A 23,300-nucleotide genomic window follows, 5' to 3' on the forward strand; every position below is an offset into this window, starting at 1 on the left:
TTAGCAAAAGTTAATTGAAAACCAAGGTAAAATTTGTCACTTTTCCTATAAACCAGGAGTTCCAACAAGCTGGCAACCTGACTGTAACACAACAGTCTTAACTTGACCAAGATGCTAAAAGATCTTCAGCACTGTGTTGATTAATGACAAAAGGAGATATTTTAAATTTTGTAACACAACTCATCTTTCCATTATACCTAGACATTCGCAACCAATAACACTGCCTAGAGCATTGACAGCACATTCAGAAATCCATATGCAATTTCACAGATACCTAAGAGAATCAGTAACTCTCTAGCTTATTCTACTAAGTATTCTACTAGTAATGAACAGATGAGAGAGACACTTCATCTTATCACTAATACATATTTTTTTAAATTGACATTTTCACACTGCATTGACAATTCTGCACATAGGTCTCTTCCATGAGTGGCTTTATAGAGCTGTACATGATTATCTGCTATTGAACATGGCTGATGATGACAATGGAGTGGCTGTACTGAGAGATAAAGTGTTTACCACATTGTCAAAAACAATAAGATGATTTACATTAGAATATCTATTGTTTAAAGGTAGTTACAAACTCAGTGTATCTGTTCTGCACTGCAAGAAATGAATGGCAATTATCACTATTACTTTAGCATCTTGAGTAGCCAGGGCTATTTTGGTCAAAAGCTTGTGTAATACAGTTCATTTTTACATTTGCTAAAAAAGACAAGTTATACAGGTGATGGACTTCTTATTACCTGAAACCCTAAATTCTATATGGAAGGAACAGCTAACCAAATGTCAGGGATGTTGAAGATATAAATATCAGAGAAATAACAGATTTAATTTGCTTTACTCAGTCACATCTTTTCCTTCCCTTTTCTGTTTTTAAATGTTTCTTTTATATGAAATGCCATGGTTCAGTGCACCTGAAAATTAAAGACTACTGTGTAAGATCAAGGTTTGAGTCTGTCCACTCATGAAAGGAAATTAAAATTACTACTAAAAGCCTCACTTTTTATTATACTGATAGAAACCACTCAGAAAATGCCAGAAGGAAGAAGTATACTCAGTACTTCATATACGTGATAAACATGACTATTTGCTGGTGGTGGTTAATACTTTCAAACATGTATATATGCATTTTAGACATTAGGGACCAGATTCTGATTTTGCTTGCTCTGTCCCAACCCCATTCGCTTGTGATGACTCCAGTTAATAGCTTTCCACCTAAACTTTCTAAAACTTTACTTGAGTTGTTCTTCTGTAACCTACTTTACATTGATTTAATCAATCTCCCTTAAATACATATAAACTTAGTCTGTGCTTCTTAAAATGATCTATAATAGCACATTTAATAAAGCTAATGTAAATCCACTAATTTATAGAGATTTGCCAGAGGCTTTGAAACACCAGAAAATGTGTAAACTTAACAGTTTGGCTGTGATAACAGCTCAGACAGTAGAAATTAAGCCCTTTGCATTGCAGTCATGCTCAAAGTGGATTCCTAGTTTTATTGGAAGAAGTACATCGCAAAAAGTTTAAAAACAGAGAGAAAAACAAATTTACAAGAGGTAATTCAGAGCTAAGCCATGTATTCACCGAGGTTTGTCTTTTCAGATCCCCATGCCCCATTTCTCACACTTGGTTACCACTCTGCCTCAGCATCACAGTCCCAAATGTACACTGAGGTCTCTCATTTTAAGACTACCTGGATTGTTTTCTACAAACACATTTTTGGACAAATAAGAGCAGAGTCTCTTGTGCGATAGAGCTCTGACAGAGCTGTGAGATTCTGCTTAGGGCCATTAATTCTGGGTCCCTAATTCTAGTTGTCAGCCTTCCAGCTGATGCTATATGGGTTTTCTACTGTCTGCTCTAATTTCTACCTCTGGCAACCAAATGATAATAGATTATATGCCAGTGTGGGAATAGGCAGATTGGTTAGGATCCAAGCTGTATCCCAGGTGATAGCAAGAAGAATCATCACAGAAAAAAGTATTCAGCCCTTCACATTGATGTATCATGGAGTTTTATCTCTACCAGAGGAATTCTTCACTTTATACATAGAATTTAGATGGTAACTAAGTGATCATTATCGTCATCTGATTTGCAGAAAATGTCAGCTTTCCTTCCAGACAGAGATGAAATTTTTAGGGCTACTTTTGCAGATCTGTCTCCAAATTGTTATATGGGAGAGGGAATTGAGACCTACCTCATCAAGACTTGCAGGGTTGCAGTCTTTCAAGTGAAACAGCCTCATCGTTTTGAACCTTTGATCAGTATCTGCAAAGTTCAAATCATCTTTTATTTTATTTTATTTTTGCTAACTGCATCCAAATATTTGGGATTGCAGTCTGGAATGCATTCTTGCACAAGAGCTTTTTTAGTCATTTCTGCTGCTTCTCTGCTCTTTATCCTGCTTCTGTCGTTGCTTTCCCTCCTGCTTTTGTGTACTGAGAAACAGAATTAAGGTGTACTGCAACCAGTGGACACTTGCATAAACAGCCTGCTTTGAACAAGACAGCACGATCTTGGGAGAGGAGGAACACATTCAGCTTTCCTGCCCAAACACTAAAACATACAAGAGGTTCATATGGTGTTAAAGCATCACATTTTTTGCTTTGAGACCCCTGAAATGCAAGGGCTGTGAATAGCAGAAGAACATGAATACACTGGATTTGGAACATTAAAGCACATTGATTCCCAGGTTCTGAGACTGCATTCAGAGTGGTTTATATTTGTAATTTATTTAAGAATGGTTTCAGCAAATACATTTCTAATGAATCTCTTTCATGCACTTTTATGAACAAGAGTCTAAGTTTTCCATGACTTCTGCAAAAGAACTTTTACTGCATCAAATCACTGCATTCCTTGATCTATATGAACACACACTCACAGCAGCCAGCCACACTCACACACGACGAACAGCTCCAGCATTTCATACCTCTGCAACAAATACTTCAAAAAGAAGATTTTTAAAATTAGCATGGCTGTGAAAAAGCAAGGAAATGAAACAGTTTTGCCCTGCCTCCGGTACTTCGCAACCGATCTTGACTTAAAGAGAAAAGTAGCACAATCTTCTGCAATACTTGTATTTCCATGTGAAACTTCTTCATAGAGGATTCATGCAGAATCGTGAGCTGTCAGCTCTGATTGCATTCACCAGCACACAGGCTTTAGACTCTATTTCATAATACGAAAAGATGGCCAGCGTTTTCCTGACAGAAGTATTGTATGTTTTTCAGCCGGTAAAAATTAGAGAGAGAGCTCATTGTCGATGCATTTCCCCATAGATAATGAGGACTGCAAATTACCAGGCAAGGATTTTTTTTTTTTTTTTGGTACGTGGAACAAAAAGCAGCACAATCTGCAGAACTTATTAACTGATTGGGTTTTCCACCCCTTCTTTGCATGCTGCCGACACAGCCAGAGCAACCTATATGCTGATCTTATTCCAAAAGCACAGTATTCTTTATGCTGCAAGAATAATAGTTTTGTGTGCCATAACGTACACTGCAAGAAAAAAAAAAAAAAAAAAAGCCTTTAGGAAAGGCATGTGCTGAACACACACAAAATATGCAGGATGGAAAACGACCAAATGTAATTAAAGCTTATATGAAAGCAGACATTCCTATTTGCAGAGCTCTGGCTGCATTTCTATGAGAAAGAATGCACAGAATTTCAAATCATGCTCTATTTAGACAATGTCAGAATAAAAACACATTTCCCCCCACCCCCCCCACTCCGAAGTCTCTGAAAGGCAAATCTCATCAACAGAATTAGAGAGAAAAAGCAATCCAAAGATACTGGTTTACATATTCCTTCCCAACCAAGAAATCAAGTATCTCCCTCTCCCGGCTAATGGCTTTATAAATTCAGACTTTAAACAAAAGAAAAAAAAAAAGAAAAAAAAAAGAAAGAAACCTAATTCTCAAGCTTCCTACTTAGCACTGCCTCGCTGTTGATGATTTGTGCGGCTGTGTGTGCGTGCGCGTTTGAGAAATGGAGAGATAGGCTTAAAGTATTTTCCATTTCATCAAAGAGCATATATTACTTTCCCGGTTCGCTCCGGCGTTTGGTTTTATGCCCACCCCTTTTCCATCTGCCCATGTCTGAGATGCACAGTGCAGGCGTACAATCATGAGCAGCTTACGACACTCAGTGAACACTAGGTGCCTCTGCATGCTCTACCAACATACTGCTCGGCTGAAGGGAAGGGATTCTTGCTGTCTCTCTGCTCTAAGCATCACCTAACAAGCAAAGCGAACAAAGAATGGGAAATAAAGCTACCCTTAGCCGGTCAGTGAATGCATGGTAATCTCTCTATGGAGTAAAGGTTGTGCCGGTCAATGGTCGTTGCAAATGATGGACATTAAACAGATTGCCAAATCCTGTGGAGTCGTTAGTAAAGAGTTTGGAGTTTTTTTCACGCCACAGTGTTAACTGCAGAGAAAAGGACAGAGGGAGAAGGAGAAGATCAAGCTCATGCACATAGTTCTGAAACTTGCAGGTCCTAGGAGTCAGCTAAAAAGCTAGCTGGACAAGCCTTGAGCTCTTTGAGCAGAAGCGAAGTGAGACATTGTGAGCTTGCCAGCCTTGCACAGCACTGAAAGGGACTGAATTTGTAGCACAGAGGGGTCTTTTTTAGCTCTGCATATAATTAGTCCAAACACAAAGGAAGCAACTGAATGGAGGTTGTCACTCTCTGGAAAAGGGTGGGTAAGACACTTTTTAATTAAATTCTTTCATGAAGAAAGATTTTTTTCTTTGCTGCAGCCTTTAACATGAACAAAATCACTATCATTTTACCTTTGAATGTCTGTGAACTTTAATGCTGCACAGCTCCTGCATGCTGTAAAGTGAAATATTTGGCTGTGTGTTTGTTGTTTGCTGTTCTGCTTTGGTTTTAGCTTTTTTGGTTGTTTATTTTTTATTTTTTTTATTTTCCCTTAAATAAAATATGATGTAGAATTTGAAAAGATTCAATGGACATTCTCGAGCATATTTGGAAATATTCTTGCTAATGGATTTCCTTCTTATCGGTCTCTGTTTAAACTGGCTGCTGAGGAAGCCCCCGGGGTTGATATTGTGTACGCTGGGTATCTTTTCTAAAATGCTTCCAGCCGTGAATAGTGGGTGTCCACAGCTATGTCGGTGTGAGGGCAGGCTTTTGTACTGTGAATCACTGAATCTCACAGAGATGCCTCGCAACCTGTCGGGCATGATGGGCTTGTCTCTGCGGTACAACAGCCTTTCAGAGCTGCATGACGGACAGTTCACAGGGTTAATGCAGCTCACGTGGCTCTATCTGGATCACAATCACATTTGCTCAGTGGAGGGGAATGCCTTTCAAAAATTGCGGCGAGTGAAAGAGCTCACCCTGAGTTCCAACAAAATAACCCAACTGCCCAACACCACGTTCCGACCCATGCCAAACTTGCGCAGTGTGGATTTATCGTACAACAACATCCAGGCGCTGGAGCCCGACCTGTTTCACGGGCTGAGAAAACTCACGACATTGCACATGCGGTCGAACGCCATCAAGTTTGTGCCAGTGAGAATTTTTCAGGACTGTCGCAGCCTGAAGTTTCTAGACATAGGATACAATCAGTTAAAGAGCCTGGCTCGAAACTCTTTTGCAGGCTTGTTCAAGCTCACCGAGCTGCACCTTGAGCACAATGACTTGGTGAAGGTGAATTTAGCCCACTTTCCCAGGCTCATCTCCCTGCACTCGCTCTGCTTGCGGCGGAATAAAGTTACCATCGTCGTCAACACTTTGGACTGGATATGGCAACTGGAAAAGCTGGATCTCTCTGGCAACGAAATCGAGTACATCGAACCTCATGTCTTCGAAAGCGTGCCTCACCTCAAGTCCCTGCAGCTGGACTCCAACCGGCTGACCTACATCGACTCCCGCATCCTGGACTCCTGGAAGTCCCTCACTAGCATCAGCCTCTCCGCCAACACCTGGGACTGCGGCCGCAACGTCTGCGCCCTGGCCTCCTGGCTGAGCAACTTCAAGGGCCGCTACGACAGCAACCTGCTCTGTGCCACCCCCGAGTACGCGCAGGGCGAGGACGTTTTGGACGCCGTGTACGCTTTCCACTTATGCGAGGATGCGGCGGACCCCACGAGCGTCAACACCCTCTCCCCCGTGACCAACAACAGTGACCAAATGTTCGGCTATGGCTTGGCCACCGCCACATCCAACGTGCCGGATGCCGACGAGGAGCCGACGACGTACGCCATCACCGTGACGCTGCCCGGCGAGAGCGCCGAGAATGCCGTGCAGATTCACAAGGTGGTGACGGGGACCATGGCGCTGATTTTCAGCTTCCTCATTGTGGTTTTAGTGTTGTACGTCTCCTGGAAGTGCTTTCCTGCCAGCATCAGGCAGCTAAGACAGTGCTTTGTGACACAGCGCAGGAAGCAGAAGCAGAAACAGACCATGCATCAAATGGCTGCCATGTCAGCCCAGGAGTATTACGTTGATTACAAACCCAACCACATCGAGGGAGCCCTGGTGATCATTAATGAGTACGGATCTTGCTCCTGTCACCAGCAGCCAGCGAGGGAGTGCGAGGTGTGATTTGCCTTGGGGATTTAAACAGTGTGCAACCAAATAGCGGCGTGCAGGCAGAGAGCAGAGCGGGGGGTTTGCTGGGCTTTGCTGAGGATTTCACAGGCACTCCTCTGCCAAAATCGCAGGAGGAGCTGCCGGCAGGACTTGATATTTTAGCTTTATCGTGTCTTAAAATCTTCAGGACAGCCAATCTTAAGATTTCCTATGCTAATACTCCCTTTGAAGATCTGTCAATATTCAGGAAACTGAGAGTGTAAAAAGGTACCGATTATTGATCTTTTGTAAACTAAGGAAAATGTTTAAAATAAAAAAAAATAGCATTTACAGTTTTTACAGACTGGTGTATATTACATAAATTGTTCCCTGTATACAAAATGCAACAGTTTAACCTCTTTTCTCTTCATTCTGAGTGTTGAAATGAAAGTCTGGAAGCAACGAAGCCACGTTAAAAATAGACAGATGAAAATTAACCCGATGGCTTCCCATTGTAATTATTACACATTCACGTACATGATGTTACTGGCGGTATGAAGCATGACACTGGAACTCTATTTTTGTTAATGTGCTACCTGTAACTGGATGTCAGCACAGCAAGGAGCTGGTGCACCTCAGATAGGCTCAAGTTTTGCCCGTGTCCCCGGGACAGGATTTCTGAGGCTTTTTAAGCACAGCTCACTTGTAAGTTGCTGTAAGATCCCTAAAAAACTGCATCGTAACCCCTAAAAGTATTTTGTATCACAACTGATCATATTGCAAAGTCTCTTTGAAAAAAAAAATAATAATGACAAAACTCAAACAACTGAAACACTGCCGAAAAAGTACTAGTCATCATTTTGTTTAAGACCAAAAAAAAAGATGGAAAAACCTAAATTAAAGGGCTTTTACTAGCTTTTCCCACTTTTATGCTTGTTCTGAGACATGCCAAGAGCAGAGAAACCCTTGCTTTGTGCACTGTAGAGCCACGATGAGAGGAGGGGAGCAGAAGGGGCTCAGTTCTCAGTGGTGCAACCTGTGTGTGCCGGGCGTGCAAAACCTCGGCTGCCACGCTGCGAGGGGGACAGAGCCATCCGCGCACACTTCTGGGCTCTTGAGCAAAGCCACCCTGTGCCCCTCACTGCCATCACCAGCCTCCACTAATAAAACCACCCCGAAACCTCTGCAGAGGCTGAGAGCATAGGCACCCTCCCTCCTAATGATCGAAAAGACGGAATTCATGGTTACGAGCAGTCATTTGGTAATGTAGAATCACACGGCTGTTTTATTCTGATTGCCCTTAAATAAAGGCTTCCTTTCCTCGTATTTCGGGTTTTTCATTCCGGTATGTGAACAACCTACTGCTTGATCTTTGGAACAACTCCTCTCATACTAATGAAGACAGGGCAGTTTTATAACAGCAGGCAGAGCACCCTGAATTTTTCTTCATATAGCACAACATGCTAGCAAAACGTAAAGTAAAATCAAGAACTGGGTAACATTGCTATGCTTTGTACATATTTCTCTATTTTTAAGTTGCCAACAATGGAGGAAAAGATGAGAAATCTAACATCTGTTTTAATTTAACATGGGTTTGTTTTTTTTATAGCCTCCAAGTGCCACCTATACTCAAAAGCCTACAACAGACTTATAAGATTAGCCACAGATCTTATTTTTTTTCTTGTTTCTCCTGCAAAGCAACTGTTTCTCCAGTTGTTTAGCTGCTAATTTTAACTGTAAAGAGTGAATTTTATATATTTTTATCTAACTGACACTATTTTGGAGGGTTCCAAACTTTTTTCCTCTATTTGGTACATCCCTCACCCTGTTTAATATTAAATATGAAATAGCCTCTTAACATTTTTATTTAATGAGACTGTAACATTATCAATGAGACCAATGAGAGTATATGTATTGGGAGAGGATTCTTTATGGGAAATAAACTTTTTTATTTTGTTATTTATTTACATATATTTTTAAATTAAAGTCACTGAAAATTTACCCACAGCTTTGAAACAAGCAAAGCAGTCACTGTCAAAGCGAGGCCTTTCTCTGTTCAAACACCTGCACATTTCTGTTTCTGTGCCTCAAACCCACACGGGCCTGATCCACCCTGAAACTCTTACGGGACCTGCAAGGCAGGGTGCCCACATGGGAACCTAAGAGCAAAGGTAGAGTAGGTAAGGAGAGAAAATACCTTGTGCCATGCTAACTGAGGGCCAAAACGTGTATTTCCCTCTGTAACCTCCCTCTGAAACCAATAGGGATTTTAACCGAAAGACTAAAAAAACAAGGCTAACTTTGGGCTGTGTTGTATGCTCCTCAAATCACCACCCAGCACTGCAATCAGAAGGACTGATTACAGCTAGATGCCAGCAAGCCTCCAAAAGCAACCATGACTGCTAAAATATTGGCTATGTATGGTAAAAAAAGGAAACAAAAGCTTTCTTTCTGTAGTGACCCCCTGTTGCTACAAGGAAATGTAGTAGTGCTGTCATGTTTTTGGCCCTGCAAATCTGATGCAAAACTGATCCCGACAAACAATCGTCCTGTGGTTGTATTTCTATGTATTTTTAGCATATTTGTGGGTTGGATTTTAAACACGCCAGTGTTTGCACCCCTCTGGAATTATTCCCACTGTTTATTGGTGTTAACAACGTCGAGCAACATTTGCAAGACGTGAGCAATTCCGCCTTTGCAATTTATTCATCTCTGTGCTTCATGCGTCTTGCATCAGCAGCTCGAGTAAACCGAACAGAACATTTTGCTTTAAAGGTGCAGCGATTTCAGAAGGGAGGGCTTAATTTCGGTACTGCCTGTTGCTATTTCTCCCGAAGAAGAGGTAATGACCACCGATGACTTGCCACCTCCAGCAGGATGATGGATGGATCCTCCATGGAGAGGACAGCGCTCACTAAATGGCAGAAAATGAGGTGTTTCACAACCTTCATGAAAAACATCTTTTTGAAGGGTAATGTCCTCTGGAGACAACCTCCTGATGATCTCCAGAAACTGTCTGAAGATCTGGCAACCCCTCTGCTGGTGGAAAGAGGGGGGGTCCCTGGGTGTCACTTGTTACATGGCACAGAGTTGTGCTCCTGGCTGCCCACATCTATTCTGAAAGTTTACCTGAGAACTACAAGGACAATAAAAAATAAATGTGCAATATTTCATTTCAATCCAGCTATTACAAACCCAGTTATTCATCCTGCTCCAGGCTGCTTGCATTGGTATATAAGAGAATTCTTATATTTATAATGTATTTATGGCAACTGCAGCGATTTTCCCTCACTCCTCCTTTCAAATTTCATGTTTACCAACTGTCCAAACATATGTCATTCCCTCTCTTTTGATCCCCTTATCCTGGCTTACTATACGGAAAAAAAAAAAAAAAAAAAAAGAGAGAGAGATGCTTTTGGGGTTAGTTGTGACAGTTTCTTCTTCAGGAGATACTTGGGGAAAATCAAAGGAATTAAAATATTTTAAATATTCCCCTTTTATTGTTCCACTTAATAAGGCTAATCTTCCTTTTGTAATTAGGTAATTAACATTTTTTTTGGAAATGTTTTTAATATGTAAGACAGGGTTAAAGGCAAGCTACAGAACTACCTTTTTGAGGCTGGTTAACACTCTCAGTGTTATAGATCTCTAATATGCAATCTCTTGCTGCTAGTATCAATACACACTCATAGTGCAACCAGTGATGAAGGAACTGTTGCTGTGTATGCTTTGAATGTATATAAGGGATGATTTATTTTCCTTTCTGTCTTTTTTCCTTTCATTCTGTACTAAAAAAAAAAAAAATTGATATGAATCCACAGAATCGATGCTAATGTACCACATTCTGTTTCTGGCCTGAATATATAAAATACAAAGAAACTCTGTGTTAAAGCTGCAAATTCCCTCCTTTACCACGCTGTTAGAGTACTGCAGGGAGCTCGACCAGGGGGATGAGCTGCTTCTCTGTGTCACAGCCGTACTGAGATGCTCTGCAGCAGGCTGAAGATGCAGTCCCATGCCTGGGTGGCAACTGCCTTGCACACGTGTGCAGAGAAAAACCATTATTGATACCTAAGGATATTTCTGTATGTTTTATTAGATGCTCTGTGTTTTTAGAGCAAAGGCATCGAGGAGTACTTGAAGTGTATCTATTTGATCATTTTCTTTGGCTCTGGTAAAAAGCCCCTCATTCGCTTTTGAGATGGACTAAATTTGTTTCTTGTATGTGTCTGGTTCTGCACTGATAGCAAAAGGATGCTCTGCATACCCCTCCCCTTCCCTCCGGCTTCTCCAGTGGTATTGGGAATGGCAAATAAGAAGTATTTGATTAGGAAGCTTATTGCTAGTGCGATAATAATAATAACAAAAATAATAATAAAAGAAATGAAGAGGAGACAAAAGATGAGAGAAAAGACTGGAGAAACAACAAGTAAATGAGGTTGTGGCTGGCTTCCTCTGCCTTTTCTTTTTTAAACATGGCAAATCTAAAGGCCCAGCACAGATGAAAACCAAGACTGATGGTGGGTGGAGAAAGCAGTTTTTAAAACTGTGCAAGCGGGGATGAAACAGCTTCTGGAAAGGAGGGCACCGCACCAAACACTTCCACAGAGCACGAAAGAAAGGGCGAGGGCAGAGATGAAAGGAAAGATGAGAGCCGGTGAGAAGGCGAGGTGACCACCGCGCACGCGAGGTAAATGAGATTTTTCGGTGCCTTCGCCTCCCACGTTGAAGCCGTGGTGAGGACAAACAGCAGTGATTTAAGCAAGATACCCAGCATCTCTTTCTGTCTTCTCAAACACACACATGCATTTGCAGAGGAGCACACGGACACGCTTTCTCAGACACCCGCGGGCAGCCCCATCACTGCCTCTGCCATGAACTTCTTCCCGGGCAGCTCAACATCCCCTCGTCCATCAGGTTGTTCACTCTTCCACTGCTTCTTCCACTCACTTTGCTGGCTGGACTTCCTACCTATCCCAGTCATGGCTCACCACACACTTCCTAGAAAATCAGACTTTTATAAGCCACATACCTCATTTTTTCTGTCCTCTAAGAAACCCCCATTTAGAGAGAGGGGGAATCGTGTGCTACAGCAGATTCTCCTGCTAATTATATCCACGCTCATTTTCCCTCATATTCGACTTCTGTATGCACAGCTATTATGACAAACATATCTGAGGTATTTTTGCTGGGTTCAATTTATCATTATGCACCAAGGTTATACTTTTCCTTGACCTGCTCAACCCAGTCTAATATTAACAAATTGAGCATTTACACGAGCTCCTTTCCAAGCATGATGTTGATTAGGAATTTAGGAAATGCTGGTGATTTAAAGATTAACCTTTCATAGAATTACTGACATAAACCAGAGCTATTATGGTATTAGGAGCAACTATTCAGAGCATATTCTATGCGAAAGAAAACCAACAAAGCACATTTAGAGCCATGGAGCCATGCAAAAGACTTTCCATATTATCAAGTGATTTCTTTCCTTTTTTTTTTTTTTTTTTTTTTTTTTTTTTTCCAGACAAAGCTGGTGAAAGGAAAGAAGTAAGTGCAATCTACCTCTAAAGTTATGTAGAGGGAAGCAAGGCTACAAAAATAATACAAAATCCAAGCAACAATCTTCTGCTGGCATGACAGAGCCTGTAATCGGGTGGGTGGCTGTGAAGAGCCGAGCTGAATGCTGCAAAGCACTGTAATTTTATTGCACTGTGGCTGCTTTAAAGCGAACACATTTGCAATGAAATCTGTATTTCCACGAGAACATGGCAATTGTTTTTGTTACAAAGATAATGTCACTTGTTGGCATTCAGACACAATTATTCAGCCTTTAAACCAATTACTGCTCTATTCGCCTTTGCTGGTGCAATAGTTGGGCAAGATGGCCAAATGTAACAGGCTGCAGTGAAAGGAATTCGAGTTCAAAGGACCCAGATTTGCATTGCAAGAGAAGAAATTCGGTTTAAGATAAACACCAGCTTTTCACCTTTTACTTCACTTTTCCTCATCCCAGAAAATCCACGTATGCACATCGCTTATAGAAATCAAGAGATAATTGGCAGTGGCTAAAGAATAACATTGTGAGTGCCTGCACTTGGCAAACAGCACATACTACTGTGCTCAGGCACTTTTTATTTTAAACCATTTCGCTGCTCTCATGTTCTTCACATCCTCACCAGACGCCGTAACTAGTGCCAGGGATGTCTTTCAGCACGGGTGCTATGGGAACCTGACCGATTCGGTTCCACGTCTGAGCTAAGAGAGCCTAAATCTGAGATTTCAAAGGTAATAGGTAAGTACAAAAATCGGCTTCATCACGGAATTGCCATTTTTAGTACAGCAGATTCATCTGACTGACATGGGTAGAAACTAAGCTCATTCATTGCTAACTTCGTTCTGGCCTTTTTTTTTTTTTTTTTTTTTTGAGACACATCCTTGTCCTAACAGCAAACGAGAGCATGACACTGGAGAGAGGTCTTAAAACTGTATTTTCAGTAAAATCTGAGACTAAACATAATAATAATGCATGGACATATCAATCTGATTAAAAGGGTTTATCCAATAAAGGCAATTCAGTTTATATATAGCAAATCTCACTAAAGCAGCACACCTCTGTACCCTAGTGGTTACAAAAAGGTATGAGCAAGCATTCTGATAGCTGGGGCCTCAGCTTGAAAACAGGTTTCTGAATATCCTTTGAAATACATACTCTCCCTCTATTTTTAATCTCACTTTACACACTCACCCATTTTCCATTCCCCAAACCTCACAGGCAGAGTGAATTGAAGGCTGGTGGAAGAAAACCTTGAAAATCCCAAACTAAATGGCAAGGACAGCCCACAGCTGCTGAATTCCAGAGGTTTGGGCTCTTTTACCAACTGCCAGCCGTTTGAAACACACCTGCAATCACCCCTGTTTGCAAGTCAAGAGCTAAAGAAAGCTCCTAGGAATAAACCTGAACCTGTCTCTATTCAGTGCCTCTGCTGACAGTCTGGCTTGCTAAGGGAGCTTGGTAAATATTAATGAATGTTAATAATAATGAGATAACCCACCTGGGGATTTTTTGCCCCCTTTTTATAAACTTGGCTCCATTCTGAAGTTTATCTTGACGGAAAATTTACTTCTCCGATCCAGATTATTTCCCAAAGCAATTTTCCAATTGCAAACAGAAATTTATGGCTGCTGCTAAAAGGTTTGCAATCCCGGTGCTAAAGAGGCCACCGCATGTCAAATGTTTACCTTAATTTCATGTAAATGTCATTCCATATTGGACATTCTATATTTCTCTGCTGGCATATGCAGCTGCCTCCATCTTCATGAACCTTCCCTTCGCCCCGTAAGTACCCTCACAGCAGCCCAGCACCCATTGCTGCTGTCAGATCAAATTCCCAAACAAATGTTAGATGCAATGAATTTATCATCTAATTGCTGTAATCTAATAAATTGAATGTGAATCCTATGGCCCTAAACATGCAAAAAAATGATGGAGTCAATAAATGAAGAAGAAGTGCATCTGAAATACACTCGGGGCAAGAGGGAACCCACAAAACAAAAGACTTTGCGTAGGATGAGGCTTAAAGTTGCAGAAGGTGAGGGCAAAAAGGTGTTGTACAGAATGGAGAAAATCACTGCTAAAAGAAAAGGGGACGGTTCCCATAGCAGGTTAATCAGGAAGAGAATTAGGTGATAACTGACATAAGAGACACTCGTCAGGGGATGACAAAGCACTGTGGCAATATTTCATGACATAACGAGTACAGACAAAAATGGGTTTGCAGTGGGGAAAACAGCAGTCCATGAAGTCCAGTGAAGCTGAACCCAGAGCTCTTCCCTTGGAATGTGGATTGTTTTGGGGTTTTTGTTGTTGGTTTTTGGGTTTTGTATATTTTTTAAACATCTAAACTATTTTAATTCTATCCGTTATGCACAAAACGTCAAATATGCTGAACCAAGTGTTGGTGGTTTTTTTTTGATGAGTGGCATGTCCAGGCTCAAGTAAACCCAATTGTGTTGTTTTTGTGCATGTATTTCCCTCATTCCAATGCCTGTTAGGCATTATACAATGTTATTCTAGTTGGAGGAACAAAGGTCTTCCCCAAAATGTTCCCCTAAGAAGTTTTATGATGTTACATTCCATGTCTTTCTTAAAAAAGGGAGTTGAAAAGTTTTCTATTTTTTCGCTGGTTATGATTTCCTATTATGTAGAATAACCTAGCCCCGATCTGTCATTTTTCATTAGCAAAGGAGTCAAGCTATGGTTGTTAATGACAACTCCTAATGAGGATTTGATGAATAAGTCCTGGAAAATGAAACTTGAAACAAACACTTAAATCTACCTCAAATCTATTGTTTCCAGGTAAGTAAGTTGTCAGTAAATGGGAAATAAAACTTAGAGCATTTAAAGCAAAGTAGTGCATTTAAAACCGTAGCTCATTAGGTCCAAATGGTGTTTATCAAGAAACTAAAAAATAAAATAAATAAATGTATGAACAAAGCAGAGGAGCTAGTAAAAAATGCAGATTTCTAGTAAATGTAGCTGTTGCATCAAAAATGGGATGACTGAAATGCATTGCACTTCCCCTACCTTACATCTGAATAGAGATGACCGTAACGGACTGGTAAATCTTATCTCAGTAGCTGTTAAGTTAGATCTATTAAGGTCTGTAATATCATGCAATAGGGAGAAATTGGCTAGTCTGTGGAGCAACAGCATGCTGCTCTAATCCATTATAACCCGTGCTTTGGGGCTACCTAAGTGACATCCAAAACCCGGCAATTTTCTATCTGGTCTTCCCAAGAGCTTTTTACAGAACACCTGTAAAAGACGTTCAGGTTTCCATAAATAAGCTAAGCTCCACGGACATAGAAAATTAGCTAGGTGACCAAAAATACAGTGGCCTTTTACTCAGTGCAGTAGAAACGGGAGCGTAGCATCCTCCCAAGGCCGGGGCTGCTGAATCATCCTAGCAACAATCAGGAAATGTTTGACAACACGTTTCAAATGACAGATTATTTATGCTGCAAAAAGTAATGAAAATCAGGAGGACGTGCAAAGGGACTTCCAAAAGCTGAAGATTGCATGGGTTGAAATTCGGAATTGTGAAATACAAAGCAAAAGACAAAATATAAGGGAAGCTGTTCATCCATGCCTTGGAGATGGGAGTTATATGCAATAATTGGACAACTGTCATTTCAGATATTGTATTGAAAATTTCTGCTCAGTGTGTGGAGGGGGAAAGGAAGGAAAAAGAAAAGTGAAATAACTTCTAAAATGTACATACAACTAAAGAGCACTTAGAAATTTAAGATTGATATTGCTATGCCTTCAGTTAGGAAACTGTCCCTAGTTCTGCTAAGCATAAATTACGAAATAACATAGCTGCATGATAAAGATAAGCTGCTAACAAGTGAAAGGAGGAAAGATTTGGGAAAGTTTGTGTGTAAGGAGAGATGCAAAGAGCCGGGACCTCCAGCTGCAGCAAACAGCAAAACGCGTACCCATTCCCCCTCTAGCGGCCAGTCCACACAGGGTTACTGCAGAAATTAATGAATCACTCACTCAATCCCAAAAGCGAGAGGCAAAACACTGCCAATTGATTTTAAACCATACGCACGCACGCACCCCCTCTTTTTCATTCCACTCACAATTTTATATGATTTCAAATTATATTATTGTTATTGTACTATTCCTCATCAAACTGCCTGCCGTACTCCTTCGTCGTTGCTTGTCATTAGTCGGAGCTGGAGCTGTTTTACAGCCGAGGTAATTTTTTGTGATATGCTTGTACCTACCTGCAGGAGGAAGATATGGAGTGTGACAGAGGCCACTGCACAGTTTAGCAACAGAAATAATCATAAAGTAAAAACAAAGCAAACAAAAAACAAAACAAAACAAAAACCCAAGCAACTTTGGAACTCATTGTAGAACATGTCACTAATGCAAAAAATAAAATAGATAGTTGTATAGAAATGGGAACACTGAACTAATTGAGTACATATACCCCCAAAATCTTTTGGATTAAAAAAAAGTGATTTTTTTTTTAGGACCAGCGGCTGGGACAAGGCACAACATGGAGTGGGCTTGGTCTTTTTTATTTCCCAATCAGCCTGCATGACCACAGGCACCTGGGGAAACTGAGGCTGGAGGAACCCTTCCCAACCCTGTGTTCCCAACATATACAGGTTCTCCTTGGTCTGTCACTGCTTCCTCTATTTTCTCTAGGACAGTTGCAAAAATCATAACCCCTCCCCCACTTTTACCAATTTCTCTGCACAATGCAATATAACAGACCACTTTTTGTTTTCATCTTTTAGCAATCTAGCATCTTTTGTGGACCGAAGGAGTCTGAGATGCTAAGCTGGATGCAGAAAGAGGTGCTGATGAGGACTGAAAAGGAGCGGTGCTCTGTTTCTGATTGAGATAATGACAAATTGCTCATTAGGAGTATGTTTTTTGTCTAATTTTCTGTTCTTCACAACAAACAAACAACAATAAAAGAAAAAAAAACAACACAAGAAACCCAGTGGCTTGGCGCAGAAATGAACATCCTCTGGTTGCACTTTCAGGGACCTACTACATACTCAAGATAATAGGCTCTGTATAAAGGTTGTGGTTCACAGGGAAGACAAGAAGTGGAAAGGGATTATGTTTTTCTCTTGTAAAATCTTTCCATCAGTTATGTTTCTCAACCAATGCTTCAAACCTTACAAGTGTTTTTTTTTCCATTACAGGTTAATTCATGTATAGGACAAACAGATGAATTAAGTAACCTTTTCTGCTAATGGTTTGCTAAGGAATTGCCCAGGAACATGTTTCTGATTAAAGCTTATAACACACCGTTATTTTTGTAATTCACCTGTATTATTTCTAATAAATAAAGCAACGATATATGGTGCTGCACTGCTCTTCTATAGGTTATTCAGAAATTACCAGTGAACCACCATAGATTATGCCTTGCTGTATCTTATGGTGGCTTTTGGTGAAGACTGAATATTAGTTTAGATGGAACTCACAGCTGGCATTTCTATATTAATTCAAATATGTTGTTATTAATTTGTTCAGCTGAAACTAAAGAATAACACAATAAACAAGGCACAGTTTGACTTCGCATGTCTTAAATTAAAAAAAAAAAAACTATTTCCAATGCGTCTTAATAATTTTACCTAATTAAAAATATTTAGAAAACAGATTATTCAAATGATTTGTACATAATAATGTGAGCAATTTGCTCTTCCAGCATAAAATGAATTCATTACTATCCACAGTCAGAGCAAATTTGATAGTTATCCTCTATTTGATAGTCTATCCTCTACTGATGCACCTACAGACAATTATATTCCTAATATTCACTGTCAAGACAGTTTCAAGAGTAAGAATATAAGGAACTGTACAGACAATAGACAAACAAACAAAATGCAGTTGAGTACTGTTAGGATGGGCACAAGATAAGAAGGAAAATCCTACAGAGAAACCTAAAGACAGCTGATACGCTGCTGAATCTCAGAAGAAGACTTCCACGCTGATCCACTAAGGACATCTCTTTTTCCACCAACACTTACAGAGAGGCATATATATATTTCTGGCACTTTTAAGTGATGGCGTACGAGTGGCTTGGAGCATTTGCTAGAGCACAACATATTGAGTGGGAATTTTTAAATCATTTTTGAGTGCAATAATATGCCTATTCATAAATATTTTTTCCTAGATTTCTTCTCACAGTAGACAAAAGAGAATCCTCAATTTTTAGCTGATGAGCCATAAGTCTCTACAAATTTAAGAATGGGGGCTTCTTCAGAATGACAGCCTGGTGTATACTGTGCTTTCCCTTGAATGACATTACTGGGGTAAATTAAGTGCCAGATTCACTACTTATTAATTAACAATATCAACAATTCTTTCTGCATTACAGATAACACATTTTACAGACAACCAGAAGCATTTTCATTACAAAACTTATCTCTAAGGCTCTTTCCTGTGCCTCTGTCTGCCACAGTAATATAAATAAATAAATAAATCATAATTGCGATGGTAGATCATTTTTCCCTTCACTAAAATTAAATCTTAAAAGCCATTTAATTAAACTGAATGATAACTGAATGACTTTAACCATCCAAAGAATTCAAACGAAGGATGCTCTCTCCCCAGATACTAAAACATGGCACAACAATGTTTTGCCACGAAGAGGCAATCCTTAACAAGGCAAACTATTCTGAGCAGGCATTTCTTATCCGTAAATAACCTCCCTGCAATAACGTCATTTCTTTTTTCTTTTTCTTTTTTCACTCACAAGTTTTTACCTTTGTCTGCATGTCACATGCATTTACAACACATTCTTCAGTCAGACCGCATGCTCTGAACAACAGCAAAATGTCAAAACAAGGTCCAGATTGATTTTTTTTATATATATTCTCACTGACTTCAGTAAAAGAAGGACTATGTTTTACGTGAACTACCTGCTTCAGGTGTGTCTTACAAACACTACTCTGTTTACATCATTAAATCAGCCTTGCCCCAGCTGAAGCTTTGCAATATATAATGCATACATGCTTTTTGTGCAGCTTCTGTATGATGTTCAACTCTATACTTAAAAACTGTTTCCAACCAGCAGTAAACACTTAGTTCGAGCAATTTCCTTTTCTTTTTAAATGCTCTATTTTTTCTGACTTCAGAAGTTTTATTTAAATGAGAGCTAACCATATACGAGTTTGTTTTCCCCTTCCAGGAGTTAAAAGGAGAAAGTTTCTTTGTATTTCAGACGTAATTTGCTAAGTCTCTTATGCCTGTATTCTGTGCTTCCAGAGAAATAAAGAAGAAATTTAACCACTGAAAGAATAGGAAAATAGATTTGCAGATGTAGCAATCTTGTAAAACTCAGAGTTCTGAAAAAAAAAAAATCACACTACCACCAGGAAAAAAATCATTTCCCAAATTGTCCCAAGTCTCTTCCTACAGAGATTAAACAAACAGTGATGCAACTCCTACATGACTCCTTTCAACTGCCTATAAAAACAGTCCAGCTTCAATTCTGTTCATTTGATAATGCTCTCAGGATTGTTTCACGCCTGTCTCTTGATTCCTATATTCGTTGATGCTACACATTTTTTTTTGCAAGGTGAACACAAGTTATTTTATTCAGAGCTGTGAAAAAAAAGAACCGCTCCTTGATGTATTAGTAAGGTTTCCATCACTACAAAGTAAAGCAACAATTGGGATTAAAACTGTAGAAATCACATTTTTTTTTGAAACTCTTGCCAACTACATAATTATGCCCAAAATGATTTTGTGCCAGGTGGCTTTGGCTAACAGATGGAATGGTATATTTGTTCACTCTTCATAAACCAAGCTCCATTCCAAAAATTGTAAGCCAGAAGTATCTAAATTATTGATTGACAGTTACATATGCCTAATAATTAATTAAAATAACTACAAATTGCAGTGAGTCTCAACTGCACTTAAGACTAAAGAAAATGTATGTTGGTGTCTTAACATTAACATTTTTAAATCACAGCAACTAAAAATAATGAAATGCAGACAACAGAGCTTTTGTACGAAGTGTCTTAGAAAAGCTTAAAGCAGGAACATTTTCAATTGTTCCTATGATTCTGTTTTACCAAATACCAAATTTCACCAAATGCTTACTAAGATCAACTAGTAGTTATAGATTCATAGACTCATAGAATATCCCAAGTTGGAAGGGACCCATAAGGATCATCAAGTCCAACTCCTGGCACCGCACAGGTCTGCCCAAAATTTTAGACCATGTGATTAATTGCACCGTCCAATCGCTTCTTAAATTCAGACAGGCTCGGTGCAGTGGCTACTTCACTGGGGAGCCTGTTCCAGTGTGCAACCACCCTCTCAGTGAAGAACCTCTCCCTGATGTCTAGCCTAAACTTCCCCAGCCTCAGCTTAACACCGTTCCCGTGGGTCCTGTCACTGGTGATAACAGAGAATAGGTCACCTGCCTCTCCACTCCCCCTTGCGAGGAAGTTGTAGACTGCAATGAGGTCCCCCCTCAGCCTCCTCTTCTCCAGGCTGAACAGGCCCAGTGACCTCAGCCGCCCCTCATATCTCTTCCCCCCTAGGCCCTTCACCATCTTCGTCGCCCTCCTCTGGACACTCTCCAACAGTTTAATGTCCTTTTTGTACTGTGGTGCCCAGAACCGCACACAGTACTCAAGGTGAGGCCGCACCAGCAGAGTAGAGCGGGACAATCATTTCCCTCGACCAACTAGCAATGCCGTGTTTGATGCATCCCAGGATATGGTTGGCCCTCCTGGCTGCCAGGGCACACTGCTGGCTCATATTCAACTTGCTGTCAACCACAACCCCCAGATCCACCTCTGCAGGGCTGCTCTCCAGCGTCTCATCGCCCAGTCTGTACGTATAGCCAGGGTTGCCCCGTCCCAGGTGCAGGACCCGGCACTTGCTTTTGTTAAACTTCATGTGGTTGGTGATCGCCCAGCTCTCCAATCTGTCCAGATCTGTCTGCAAGGCCTTTCCACCCTCATCCAAGTCCACAACTCCTCCAAGTTTGGTGTCGTCGGCAAATTTGCTCAAAATTTGCCTTCTAGTCCTACATCCAAATCATTTATTGTAGAGGACTGGCCCTAAAACGGAGCCTTGAGGGACCCCACTAGTGACCATCCGCCAGCCAGATGTGGCCCCATTTACCACAACCCTTTATGACCAGACCTAGCAAATGCAGTCAGGCTCGGGTTCAGAAGACTCTTCCCAGACAACATATGAACTAAATAATTGTCATTAATGCTCTGGAGAGAGAAATCGAACGGAGATCAAACCAAGAGACAACCACTGCTTTATGCATCCTGAATTAGGCGTCATCTAAGGCTGATGTATTTCTCACCAGCAAGTCCCAGATGGACAACTGGCTAGCTTTGTTATCCAGCGCGTGGGCAGTGAGTCCATTTCATCTGGATGTGTCAAAATGATTGTCAGCTGGTAATGAAGGCAGCAACAGGAAATCCAGCAGTCTGGAGGTGCTAGACTTCCAGCATATATGCAGATTAACTGCGCTGAGAATGCATCTCAGACTGATGAACGAAACATGTCATCAGTCATTTTCATGCTGGAAACACAAAGGCAGAAGAAGTCTACAGTGCTGCTGACCCTGTCCCAGTATTTCCCTACATGCAACACTGATTTTCCAGCCTGTGCAATGACCCTTATCAAAATCCCATGAAGCTGAGGATAACAATGGATGCATTCCCCCTCCCCAGTATGGGAAAATAGTAATTAATTTAGGGAAAAAAAAATAAAATGAGAAAAGCATTTTGTCATAGTATATTAATAACCCTACTTCTGCTATCACAAAGCTGTGCCAGAAACACTGATTTAATAGGCACTGCAAAGCAATTACCATGCAAATAATATTAGCCAGTAATTTATTATTTTTTTAGTAAACTCCTTGTTTTGGCTAGCGGACCACAGTAGCAGATCCCAACAAGATTGCATAATTGCAAGATATTTCAAGTGTCTAAATAGCTGTGACACCAAACATATGAAGCAACAGTTTTCAGACTGGCCTGTTGATCTGCTTGCAACTTCAATTATGGACAACTTAGGGAGCCAACAAAAGAACAATTTAGCCAGCAAAAAGAGTGCTGAAGCGATGGGAAGGAAAGTTATTAAGGAAAGCACTCTTTTATTAGTGACATTAGCAAGGATAATATTGGAGAATAATGCAGAGGGGTTTGAGCCTCCTATTAGTTGCCGCAGTCTTCATAAGAAACATTTTATTTAGAGTAACCAAGTCGATCATTTTAAGGAACATACACTCATCTATTATAGCACAGGACTGGAAACTTGCTTAGATTGATGCAAATGCTAAAGTCATGTTCAGCTTTACAAGTTGCCTGACGACCTTCCTGTCCTGGATTGGAGCTATATGATTTCATCTAAAGCACTTCATTTCTTTGCTCTTCATTTCACTATCAGAGAATGGACTAAGTTGCTTATCTCACACCAGAGTGCTGGTGTGAGACTCAATATAGACATTTATTCTATAGCGAGTGGTCAATATATGATGGTTTTCATTCCTTCAGTCCAACATGGTTTTGTGTAATCAATTTGGTCAAATAGCAGTTTTGGTTGCAAGTTATCTCTGAAACTAAAGATAAGTTTATTAAGATTCAACTTCCAGATACAAGGCAGGATTCAGTATTTTTTCTGATTCTCCTGTTGCAGGATGCTGATGATATGGTCAAAATATGGTATAAAAACACGTACCTTTCTTTGTTTCCCTCACCACTTAAAAAATCAGATTCATCTTTTAATTAACAATCAAAATGCTCTAAATATAAAAACACATTTCTGTGTATCTTATGATGAGGAAGAGAAAATCAATGCTAGCATATGCTCTATAACTTCTAAATATTTTGAGGAGGAACAAAGGAAAATGAATTTCTAGTTAAACTGATGAATATACAAATATTGACATTGTTGTGCTCAAGATCAAGTACAAATTGAATCTGTGATTTCATTTATGGAAATAGGTACGCTGGGGAATGCAATTACTATCTATAAATCATTTCACTATAACCTTCTACTTCAATATCCTTAAATAGTAAAATGCAACTGAAGCTATTTTTGTTAAAGCCCATACAAAATAAATCCTTGTGGCAACACTCATCTGTCAGGAGATTTGATGTTCTCCGAAGTACTTGTTGGTATTAAGCAAGCAATCTCTCACTTCTAACAGACTTTGTTATTGATATGTATGATCTAAGT

General features: G+C 40.2%; 2 protein-coding genes across 4 annotated transcripts in view; one reads left to right on the forward strand and one right to left on the reverse strand.

Annotated features, from left to right (window-relative positions):
- The window catches only part of CTNNA2 (catenin alpha 2), a 476,528-nt gene that overhangs the window by 149,831 nt on the left and 303,397 nt on the right, over window positions 1–23,300 (reverse strand). The gene's annotated exons all lie outside the window — the stretch shown is intronic.
- Window positions 4,433–6,897, forward strand: LRRTM1 (leucine rich repeat transmembrane neuronal 1). The gene has a single exon (XM_035547262.1). It carries the CDS (start codon window positions 5,015–5,017, stop codon window positions 6,578–6,580), a length of 1,566 nt encoding a protein of 521 aa, XP_035403155.1. The 5' UTR covers window positions 4,433–5,014; the 3' UTR covers window positions 6,581–6,897.

Source organism: Cygnus atratus, chromosome 4, assembly GCF_013377495.2.
Source record: "Cygnus atratus isolate AKBS03 ecotype Queensland, Australia chromosome 4, CAtr_DNAZoo_HiC_assembly, whole genome shotgun sequence".
Taxonomy (NCBI): Eukaryota; Metazoa; Chordata; class Aves; order Anseriformes; family Anatidae; genus Cygnus; species Cygnus atratus.